The sequence below is a fragment of the Theropithecus gelada genome, chromosome 6, assembly GCF_003255815.1.
Source record: "Theropithecus gelada isolate Dixy chromosome 6, Tgel_1.0, whole genome shotgun sequence".
In the NCBI taxonomy this organism is placed as follows: domain Eukaryota; kingdom Metazoa; phylum Chordata; class Mammalia; order Primates; family Cercopithecidae; genus Theropithecus; species Theropithecus gelada.
In genome coordinates this window covers 98,101,677-98,114,515 of record NC_037673.1, presented here as the reverse complement: position 1 = coordinate 98,114,515, position 12,839 = coordinate 98,101,677, and the positions used below count along the sequence as shown (strand labels likewise).

The following is a 12,839-nucleotide window of genomic DNA, read 5'->3' as shown; positions in this document are numbered from 1 at the left end:
AAAGTTAAAAAGATTTTTAAAAGCATACCACCACTACAACAAAAATATTCAAACCACAGAGGAAGACAGCAAGGAAAAAAGAATGGAATGTAGGAAAACAAATCAGAAAACAGTCAGAGAGCAATTTAAAAATGGCAGCTGTGAGTCCTTAACTATCAATAATTACTTTAAATGTAAATATGTTAAAATCTCTAATCAAACATTACTGACTGACTGAATGTAATGTTACACCTCAAGGAGCAAGGGAAATAAAAGAACAAACTAACACCAAAGTCAGCAGAAGAAAAGAAGTAACAAAAATCAGAGCAAATGTCAATGAACTAGAGATTAGAAAAATAATAGAAAAAAAAAAACAAAATTAAGAGTTGGATTTTTGCTAAAATAAATTAAACTGGCAAGCCCTTAGCTAGACTAAGAAAAACAGAGAAAAGACTCAAATAAATAAAACTATAAATGAACATTGCAAGTTATGCAACAGAAATAAAAAGGATCATGAGACTGTTATGAAAAATTATACATCAAATTGGATGGCCTAGATAATATGAACGAATTCCTATAAACATAAAACTTCACAAAGACATAATCATGAATAAGTAGAAAATCTGACCAGACGAATAATGAACTAGGAGTTGAATTAGCAATCAAAATCAAGAAAAGCCCAGGAGTTGACGACTTCACTGGTGAATTCTGCTAAACATTTAAAGAAGAAATAATACTAACCTTTCTCAAACTTAAAAAAAAAAAAAAAAAAAAACTGAAGAGAAAGGAGCACTCCTAAACTCATTTTATGAGACCAGAATTACCCTGATACCAAAGTTAGATGAAAACATTCCAAAGAAAATAAAATTAAGGGCCAATATCCCTGATGAACACAGATGTTGAAATACTCAAGAAAATACTATTAAACTGAATTCAACAGTACATTTAAAAGGATCATATATTATGATCATGAGGGATTTATCCCTAAGGTGCAAGAATGGCTCAACATACACAAATCAGTTAATGTGATATGCCATAATAAAATAACGGATAAAAATAATATGATAATTTCAATAGCTGAAGGAAAAGTATTTGACAAAACTTAGCATCATTTCGTAATAAAAATCTTTAAAAAATTAGATATAGAGGAATGTATCAACACAATAAAGCAAATATATTAGTTGTTCAGAACTAATATCGTGGTTGTGAAAAGCTGAAAGCTTTCTCTTTATGATCAGGAAAAAGACACAGATGTCTATCGGCTCTATTTACCTTTGCATGAAATCACAAAAGACTTTCAATGGCCAATACAATCTTTGACAAAATCAACAAAGCTGGAAGCATAACCCTATCTAATTTCAACATATACTACAAAGCTATAGTAATCAAAACAGCATGGTCCTGGCATAAAACAGACATAGGCCATTGAAACAGAATAGAGAACAAAGAAATAAGTTGTGCGTTTACAGACAACTGATCTTTAATACATGTGCCAAGAACACACAATGGGACAGTCTTTTCAATAAACGGCACAGGGAAAACAGGATAGCCACATGCAGAAGAATAAAATTGAACTCATGCTATATACAAAAATCAATTCAAAATGAATTAAAGCCTTAAGCATAATATATGTAACTATAAAACTACTAAAAGAAAACATAGTGAAAAGGCAATTTTTTTTATATGAACCCAAAAGCATAGGCAACAAAAGCAAAAATAGACAATAGGATTTTATTAAACAAACAAAAAAGCTGATTTTTGCACAGCAATGGAAACAATCAACATAGTAAAGAGATAACCTATGGAATAAGATAAATATTTGCAACCCATATATCTAATAAGGATATATAAGGAACTCAAACATCATTAGTAAGTAAAAAAATAACCTGATTAAAAATATGAACAAAGGACCTGAAAGGATATTTTTTAAAGATGACATAAAAATGGCCAACATATATGTTTTTGAATGCTTAAATCACTAATCATCAGGAAAATGAAAGTGAAAATTACAATGAGATATCACTTCACATCTGTTAGAATGTGTATTACCAAAAACAAAAAACAAAAAACAAAAAGATAAACATTGGTGAGGATGTGGAAAAAAGGGAACCCTGTACACTGTTGATGGCAATGCAAAATAGTACAGCCATTACTGAAAACAGGTTCTCAAAAAATTAGAAATAGAACTACCAGATGATCCAGCAATTTCACTACTGGGTGTATATCCAAAGGTAATGAAATCAATATGTTTAAGAGATATCTGCACTCCCATGTTTATTGAAGCATTACTCACAATAGTCAAGGTATGGAAATAACCTAGATGCTCATTGACAGATAAATAGATAATGGAAATATGAGATACATACATACAATGGAATACTATTCATCCTTAAAAAGAAAGAAAATTCTGTCTTTTGCAACAATATGGGTGAAGCTACAGGACATCATGTTAAGCAAAACAAGCTAGGCATAGAGAAACAAATATAGCATGCTCTCGCTTATACATGGAATCTAAAAAACATCAAACAGAGGCAGAGAATAGAATAGTTGTTGACAGCGGCTGGTGATGGGAACGGGAAATGAGAGATGTTGGTCAAAGGGTATAAAATTTCAGTTAGACAGAAGTGGTAAATTCTTGACATCTATTGTTCAATGTGGTGACTTGGGTTAATGTATTGTATACTTGAAAATTGCCAAGAGAATAGAACTTAAATGTTCTCACCACAAAAAAGTAAGCAAATAATATGATAAATATATTAACTACATTGATTTAATCATTTTACAGTGTATAGTTATCAAAAACTAATGTTTTATACTATAAATATGTACCCTATTTATTTATTTGTCAATTAAACTATTATAAAGCTTAGGGAAAAAAGAATTCCATGGGTTGGTGGTTGGCATGCTTACTCTAAATAAAGTACTCAGGTGATTTCAACCATAGTAAACTGCTGAAGATAGCTCTTAATATGTTAGAGGAGCTGGAGTTGTACTGTCCAATATGGAAGACATTTGCCATATGTGGCTATTTAAATTTACATTTACATTAATAGAAATTCAATTCAATTAAAAATTTAGTTCCTTAGTCACAGTAGGCAAATTTTACATCTTTAATGATCACATTTGTCTAGTGGCTACTCTGTTGAATAGTGCAGATGTAGAAGACTGCCTTTATTGCTGAAGGTTCTATGCCTAGCACTACTCTAGAGCATGGGTTATTCAACAGTGATCTGTGAAATCTTAAGCACTAAGAATTAACTCCAGTATATTTGAAATGGAAAATTTGGGACACATATTTGTATGTTCAATGTTTTCCTCCTGGGGAAAAGGCTGTGATTAATCAGATTCTCAAAATATTAATAAAAATTTGTTGCACTAGTTTATGAGTTCTTTTTGTTGGCAAGGAAGTCTATCTGATCTTTCTTTTTTAAATCGAAAGTTTTAATTAGGATGACTCATCCAATGCCTTTACCTCAAATGAAGGATTCCATCAGCTCTAGTTCATTTGCAGTAGAGTAGATAAGCCTTTTGCAAACATTTTGTTTCTTAGTTTACCATTTTTACCCCTTCACATGGTTTGTCTCTTTGTTAGAATTTTTATTGAAATATAATATATACATATATAAGAAAGAGCATATATAAATGTATGGCTCAACACATTTTTTAATAAATTGAACACACCTGTAATTAGCACCCATATCAGGGAACACAATGTATTAGAATTAATAAATGAATTCAGCAAAGTTGCTAAATATATAATCAATGTACCAAATCAATTTTGCTTCCAAATACCAGATGCAACCAAATTAGAATACAACACAATAAATACAATAACACCAAAAAATCAAATACCAATAAAAAATTTATTTAAGTTGTACAAAACGTCTACACTGACAACTACAAAATCAATTTGAGAAAAATTAAATAAAACCTAAATAAATGGAGAAAAGTTAACAGATAAGAACATTAATAAATGCCATTTGTCCTAAAATAATCTACAGTATGTGATCATGAATTAATCCCAAGAGATATTTTTGAAATTGACAAAATAACTAAAATTCATGTGGGAAGTTAAAGGGTAAGAATTGTTATTAGAATATTGAAGTTGAAACAAAATTGAGGAATATGTGCTAACAGATATAAAAACCTATTATAGAGCTATGATAATTAATACAATGTGGTAACGGTGCAAGCATCAACACATTGATTGATGGAACAGAATAGAAAATTCAGAAACAAACCCACATATGCACACTCAACTAATTTAGGATGAAGGGGACACTGCAATGGTTAAACAAACAAAAAATGTTATTGGCCATTTTATTTATGCATATCTAATAAAATGTGTTTTGATCCTTATCTCACATCTTATACAAACATCAGTTCTGGACACAGTGCATATCTAAATATGAAAGATAAAACAATAAAGCCTTTTGAGAAAAATTGGAGAATATTTTCATGCCCTTGGAGTAGGAAGAACATAAACAGGACACATGAAGTAGTACCTAGAAAATAAATCAGACTGTAGTAAAATTAATAAATTATTACCAAAAAAAAAAAAAAAAGATAAAAGATAACAATGTGGAATACAGGGAACCAAAGTGAAAAAGATTGACCAGAATAAATAAAGCACTCCCCAAAATCAATAAATAAAGGATAACCTTACAAAAAAGTGGATAAAAAGCTTGAAAAAATTCTTCACAAAAGAAGATACCAAATACCCCAAAACAATAGAATGGGCCAGGCACGGTTGCTCATGCCTGTAATCTCAGCACTTTGGGAGGCCAAAGTGGGCAGATTCCTTGAGGTCATGCATTCGAGACCATCCTGGCTAACATGGTGAAACCCTATCTCTACTAAAAACACAAAAATTAGCTAGGCGTGGTGGCGGGCACCTGTAACCCCAGCTACTCAGGAGGCTGAGACAGGAGGATCACTTGAACCTGGAGGCAGAGGTTGCAGTGAGCCAAGGTCATGCCACTGCACTCTGGCCTGGGTGACAAGCACAAAACTCCATATCCAAAAAACTACAAACAAACAAACAAACAAAAACAACAATAGAATGGATAATATATTGTGGTAAATTCAACAATGGCATTCTATACAACGATGAAAATGAAAAGCGCTCAACTACATAAAATATGGATGAATCACACAAACATTATGCTGAATGAAAGAAACCAGACACAAATGAGTATGTAGGCACTGTATAATTCCACTTACATAATTTTGGCTTGCTATATAAATATATTCAAGAGCAAACAAAACTAACTTTTATCAGTTAGTGACCTTGAGGAATCATGAGTATGGTTGCTAGGGTGCTAATGATATTTCATTCATGATTCAGGTGATGGTCACACTGTTTGGTTTGTAAAAAATATATCAAATAACCAGGCAAGGTGGCTCATGCCTGTAATCCCAGCACTTTGGGAAGCCCAAGGTGGGCAGATAACTTGAGCTCACGAGTTTAAGACCAGCCTGGGCAATATGGCAAAACCCTGTCTGTAAAAAAATATGCAAAAATTAGCTGGATGTGGTAGCTCATGCCTATAGTCCCAGCTACTCAGAAAGCTGAAGTAAGAGACTCACTTGAGCCTGGGAGGTGGAGGTTGCAGTGAGCTGACATTATGCCCCTGCACTCCAGCCTGGGTGACAGAGTGAGATTGTTTCTATATCTATATCTATCTATCTATCTATATCTATATCTATGTCTATATCTATAGGTATATATATCAAACAATACTCTTTTTATTTAAAAAATCTGAGGTATAATTAATGCAATTAACATAGATTTTAGAAGTTCAACTTGATGGCTTTTGATAATTGAATACCCTTGTGGAAACAACACCCAAAACAAAATATGGAAATTTTTCCCATGACCTTTTCCAGTCATTTTCCCTCCTTTTCAGATAGACTCCTTTCAGATTTTAAAAAAATGTTTTAGTTTTATTTGGTCTAGAAATTTACATAAGTAGAAGACTGTACCCTTTTTCGTGTCTATCTTGCTTAATTTTATGCTCTTGGAAGATTCGTTAATGTTCTTTCTACAGCATTAGCTTGTGCTTTATAGAAATTGCTGAGTACTAAGCACTATTTCAATTTGTGAATATGCTATAGTTTATCTTTTCTCTTATTAATTAATACTTGGATTGTTTACAGTGTTTGGTTATTATAAATGAGGCTTCTGTGTATATATTTTTTTGAGACAATGTCTTGCTCTGTCACCCAGGCTGGAGTGCAGTGTCATGGGTCATTGTAACCTCGAACTAATGTGCTCAAGGAATCCTCCCACCTCAGTCTCCAGAGCAGCTAGAATTACAGGTCCATGCCACCATGCCCGGCTAATTTATTTACTTTTAATATAGAGGAAGTCTCACTGTGTTGCCCAGGCTGATCTTGAACCCCTGGCCTCAAGCGATCCTCCTGCCTCGCTTCCCAGTGTTTTAGAATTACAGGTGCTAGCCACTGTGCCCAGCTCACATTTTTATACAAATGTTTTCATAGTCATATGTTTTTGTTTTTATTGGGTAAAAATCCCCAAAAATGGAATTGGTGGGTCACAGAAGTTGAAATTCGTTGAAACGTCTCTTATGACCCATCAGATGCTCTGTCTCATGAATTATTCATATACACCTAGAAATGCATATTTGGCAGTTATTTGGTATTGTTTTTGATAATATCAATTAGCTCACTTTGTATTATTCAGATCATGTTCAGATTGTATCTTTGTATTTGTGTTCTATTACTGACTTGAGGGATGCTAAAATTTGCAATTTGGTTAATACATCCATTTCTATTTTTAATTTTCCAATTTTTTCTTTAGATATTTTGAAGCCCTATTGTTTGGCGCACACACATAGGATTTTTATGTCTGTTTGATGAATTGCTATTTTTATTATTACTTAATGCCCATTTCTCCCCCTCCATTAGTGATATTTTTCTTAAAATCTACCTCGTCTTTAATATTAATATGGTGTGTGTGTGTATGTGTATGTGTACATGTATTCTTTCAGGTTCATCTAAATATGTGCCGTTTCTGCAGATTTGCAATATTCTATCTAGTATAGGTACCTGAAGAACATCTTTTTTAGCATTTCTTTTATACAGGAGATGAATTATTTTACCTTTTTGTTTATTGAGACTGTATTTTGGCTATGTTTAGTTTTTGAAAGATATTTTTGCTTAATATGGAATCCTGTAACTCTCGGAACTTTAAAGATATTACATCACTTTCTGGTCTCCATTGTTTCTGGTGAGAAGTTAGCTATCATTTGTGATGTTGCTTTCCAACTTGTAATATGTCTTTTTATTTGGATTTTATTCAAGATTTTCTCTTTGATTATGTTTGACTCTTGTTAAATTGACTACAATGAGCCTAAGTATGGTTTTCTGTGTATCGCTGCTTTTTTTCCCTCTTTTGTGTATGCTGAGCTCCTTGGATTCATGGGTTGATGTCTTCTACGTTTTTGGAAAGTATTTGGACATCACTATTCGAAATATTTATTTTATCTCATTTTTCCTACTCTCTCCTTCTGGGGCTCCATTTAATATATGTCCGATCACTTGATATTATTTCATGTATCTTGGATGCTCTGTTATCTTTCCTTTTTTATTTCTAGTTATTTTACAAAGTTCATTTTGTAGTTTCTAGTTCTATACTGAACATTTCTCATTTCTTCATGCACCCTATCAACCTTTTCCAGTAGATAAATAAACAGAAATATGTTTCACCATAATTATTATTATTTTAAAGTTTCCACCTGTTGATTCCAAGTGCTAGAACCTCTCTGAGTATGTTTTTATTGACTGCTTCCACTTTTTTTTTTTTTTTTTTTTTTTTTTTGAGACGGAGTCTCGCGCTGTGTCACCCAGGCTGGAGTGCAGTGGCGCGATCTCGGCTCACTGCAAGCTCCGCCTCCCAGGTTCAGGCCATTCTCCTGCCTCAGCCTCCGAGTAGCTGGGACTACAGGCGCCCGCCACCACGCCCGGCTAGTTTTTTGTATTTTTAGTAGAGACGGGGTTTCACCATGTTAGCCAGGATGGTCTCGATCTCCTGACCTCGTGATCCGCCCGCCTCGGCCTCCCAAAGTGCTGGGATTACAGGCTTGAGCCACCGCGCCCGGCAACTGCTTCCACTTTTAATGGGAAATAGTATTTCCTTGCTTTTTCATATGTTTTGCAACATATGATTGCATTCCAGGACTTTTGTGTAATAGAATGATACAGACTGAAATAAATATTTACCTTCAGAAAGGGACAATTTCCTTCTGTTATTCTACCTAAGTGGAGGGTAAGTTATTAAATTTCTGACTCAACTGGTGACTAGTTTGCAGCTTTAGTTTGATTTGGTTCCCCACTGGCTTCAAAATTTCGAGGGGTAAGTGATTAGAACTTTGTCTTATAGTAGTGCTTTAGATGTGAACAATGGCAAAATTGTGTAGACCCACCTGTGCTTCACAACTAGGCTACATAACTTTGAGTGTTCTGACCTTCTTGGCTTTTGATATCCAGCATATATCTTGCTATTTGTTTGAAACCTTTGCTGTCTTCAACTTTGTCGCTTCAGCCCTGTTAGACCAAATGAATCTTTGTTCTTCAGGAGCATTTTTTGCCAGAGTAAAGGTTTGTATCTTAGCCCCTTGCCCGCATCCAATATAGAAAATAACCACAGAGAAAAAACTGTTGCAAAAGTCGGATCACCTCCAGTTAAGTTCTGCCCTGCCTTGGATATTAATCTATCTCTTTTTCATTTCTTCATCAGCTCTATCAAGTCTTTAAAAGGAAGATTTTAATCTAGCTTTTCCTATCATTTTCAGATAATTTGCCTGCTGCAACAATTCCCTTTTTCTTGGAAGCATTACTGGGTTGTTGTTCAAAATTGCTCAATTTTTCTTCACAAGCTATACACTCAAGAGATAATTTACGATAATTATTTACTGTGTTATTTACTATGTTACAATTGCTTAATGTTACAACTATGTCAGATATAACTATCATTAAAAAATGGTATTTTTCCCCTTAAAATGTGTAAAATGTTATTGTTTCATTAAAAATGGCATAGAATCATTAATGTTTCCTTTTTATCTTGAAACCATTATGTCAGATAATTGATATTGTGGCTGTAAAATATTTTACACTTAAGGAGGCCAAAGCGAGATGATCACTTGAGGCCAGGAGTTCAAGATCAGCCTGGGCAACCTAGCAAGATCCCATTTCTACAAAATAAAAAATTAGCCAGGTGTGGTATCACCCCCTGTAGTCTCAGCTACTCAGGAGGCTGAGGCCAGAGAATCCCCTGAGCCCAGCAGTTCAGGCTGCAGTAAGCTATGATAGTGGCACCCCTGCCTGAACAATAGAAGGAGGTCTTGTTTCAGGAAAAAGATAAAAAGGCCAAGCGTGGTGGTGGCTCATGTCTGTAATCCCAGCACTTTGGGACTCGAAGACAGGCAGATTGCCTGAGCTCAAGAGTTTGAGAGAGCACCCTGGGCAACATGGAAAAAACCCCGTCTCTACAAAACCTATAAAAATTAGAAAGGCGTGGTGGCACATGCTGAAGTGGGAGGATTGCTTGAGCCGGGGAGGTCAAGGCTGCTGTAAGCCAAGATCGCACCACTGCACTCCAGCCTGGGTGACAGAGTAAGACCCTGTTTCAAAAGAAAAAAAAAAGAATTAATTAAAAAAAAATTGAAAAAAGTAAATATTGCATCCAATATTCAAGTATGTTTATATAATGCTTGGAATGTTGTAATGTATAAACCTTCTGCAACTTGAAACATGAAAATGATTTAAAAACCTACATAATTAACTTTTCTGTAATATTTGTTGTATTTCAGAAATGATGAATATTTCAAAAAGAGCAAAGCTGCATGAAATGACTTAGCTTTAGTTCCTATTGATAGTTAAGTTTTGAAAGTCAGAATTTACATGTTATGTTTCAGAATTAACACGTTCTATGTGGTAATAGCGCACCTTGCATTTGGGAAGGGGGTTTAAGAAATATGTCTAAGAAATCTAAAATATGTTATAAACATTTAAAAATATCCTTTAAGTAACAATATAATTTTATGGCATTAATTACATTCTACAATTTGGGGATTTATACCTTTATAGGTGAAATATATTTAACCTTTCTTTGGTAAATAGCATTTTTGCCTACATTTTTGTTCTAAATACATGGACATATCTGATCATTGCATTTTTTTAATTTAGCTTTTCTCTGCAAACTATGCACTATCATCTTCACTACTACTGCATTTTTTATGTACAAACGTCAGGTAAATGAGAGCACTGACATCCCAAATATAACTGTGAAGAATCCAAAAGTTAAGAAAAAAAGAAGAAACTGACTTGTAACTGGATCATCATCGTGTAAGAATTACACATTGTCAATCTATCAATGAAATATTTTATTAATATTAATAAAATTTAAAATAATAGTAATGTAATTACATGTTTAACAAACAAATGTACTTCATATAATTCTATATATTTTATTATATTTTGAGTGCAAATATAATAATATAGCCTTTGTGTTTAAAATTTTTAAAAATATACAATACAAATTTAATACTTTCAATAAAAGATAATACTTTGATTGAAAGAGATTGAGTGAAAATAGGAAAATACACCTAGGTTAATTTTGACTGAAGTGATATCCCATTAGTTGTTGACTTTTGCTATTTAGAATTAATTAGGTTCCCTTTTTATTCTCAGTACTTTTGATTTGGGCTGTAGATATTTATTTCTCCATTTTTCTAAATAAAAGTATATTTACCACTTAAGTTCATATGATTATAGTTGAAATTAAAGTTGTATTTATTTTCCAAAAAGGACTATTTTAAACCTTTTGAAAATTAACATTTTATTTATCTATGATTTGACATATAGCAGTTTCCTCAGAAAATTTCTTTGGTTAATTGACTAGTTTACAATAAATATTTTCATGCTTCTTTAATCTTAGTAAACATAAAATTCAATATACTTCTACTTAATTTGTTTTTACCTTTTTACATTTGCTTTTTTACCTTCACTTGAATTTTGTTGATAAAGACTAACTGATAATCTGAGTTGAAACCCACTTTTGTGCTTACTTTTACACTTTGTTTTATAATTAATCATAATTATTTAATGTGAAGAAATATTTAAATGTAGAAAATGTGTCAGCTATTTATAGATTTTTTAAGCTAAAATGCATTTGTATCGAGATTTTTAAAATAATTTTTATACATTATTGTACATCAATTGAAATTATATTTTCCAAATATTGTATACAAATCAGATTGTTGTGAAACAAAGTTCTCTACAATGTTTCTTTGTTCTCTTGGGAGAAGTGATAATAGCTGACAAAATTTCTCCTGTTATTAACATTAGTCAGTGTCCCTATGTAGATGGGTGGGCAATTCAGGGTCGTGGCTAGCAGAAGAAAATGTGAAGCAGGGAATATTCATATCCTACTCTACATTTTTATTTCCTGCTATACATTTTATTTCAACATGCATTTTAAAAGTCTATAAACTAGTCTTCATGTAAAACCCTGCTTGATTGCTTGACACTTCTCTGTTTGAACCAGCAGGATGCAGATCGTTTGAGGATCAGAGTGTGAAAATGAGTTTCTCTTTTAAAGATTCTCCAACATTTGTTTCTGTGCCCAACTTTCAGAAGAGGAAAATCACAAATGATGTTGACATAAGTAGCAAAAATGTATTTATGGTGATCTGCATTTTCATAATAAAGTGCCCTATTATGAAACATTTCTGATAAAGTTTTTAATGTATGTAGAATTTTTAGGGGTTACTGGGAGAATTAAAGTTTAATAATTTTAGATTATTTACATCTCTTCTTAATATTCTGCTGTCTAGAAATATCATGTTAAAAATTATACAACTAGGAAATAAAGTAAAATAATAACATTCAAAGCCACTTTGAACATGCTTGTAAGGTGTATTTGTAGGGAGGGGAGGTGTGTATAGATACATATTACCTGTTTATGCTTCTCTTGCTTTCTTTTTTTTCAGAAAATAGATCAGTGAAGGTATAATAAAAATTCTAGGTTAGGAAGTACTGTTAAAACTTTAAATTTAAATGTAGATTTTTGCTGTAACAGGATATGTGTTTCTGTATCACAAACTAATTCATGGAGGATTGATAAACAGGGAAGTAACGTAAATATAACTCAGAAGTTCTATTGGTTAATTCCAATTTAATACCTCTTTAAATAATCAGGAGAAGGTTTTCACTATTCTAGAGAAGAACTTAGCAATAAATTAAATCTTAAAAAATGCTAAAAATCCCACAGAAGTGCCTTCCTTTGGAGTCAGTTTTGAATGAGGTAATGCCATCAAGGATCATTATACTTTGGAGAGTATTAATGTACATTAGGATACTGCAAGTGCAAGTGGAGAAGCTAGAAAGATACTTCTAGATATTGGAATTCTAACTTTGATGAAACTGGCCTCTTTTTGGAGTTCATATCCTCAAGGATCTACATTTTAAAGGAGGAAGGTAAGCCCCAGCATTTAATCCTACAGAGGACTGAGTATGGTAGTGGATAGAAAAGGTAGTGGAGGTTTAACTGTGCTAAGATGTGTTAAGATTCTAATTGTTTTTGTTAGAGCTCTGGTTACAAAGTTGAATATTTTTGAGTGGTTTAACCTTACAATATTTTCTCCATAAGCCTACTCAGTCCAGGTGCTTAATTTTGCCTAAAGGGACACTGTAAAGGAATGCATGCAAGATATTATAGTGGAAATGCTCATATTTTAAAATTGATGATAATTTATTTGTGCTCCTCAAGTTGCACTTGTTCTGAGTTCTTGAAATGATTGTTATGAAAACCCCAGGTTCTTACTCTTTTTCTTTTC

General features: G+C 32.8%; 1 protein-coding gene across 1 annotated transcript in view; it reads left to right on the top strand.

Moving 5' to 3' along the window:
- The window catches only part of SLCO6A1 (solute carrier organic anion transporter family member 6A1), a 140,454-nt gene extending 128,557 nt beyond the window's left edge, over nucleotides 1–11,897 (top strand). The window contains exons 13-14 of the mRNA XM_025389405.1: nucleotides 10,189–10,347; nucleotides 11,552–11,897. Of these exons, the coding sequence (XP_025245190.1) occupies nucleotides 10,189–10,325 (137 nt within the window). The 3' untranslated portion in view covers nucleotides 10,326–10,347; nucleotides 11,552–11,897. The remainder of the gene's footprint in view (nucleotides 1–10,188; nucleotides 10,348–11,551) is intronic.
- Nucleotides 11,898–12,839: the final 942 nt, after the last annotated feature.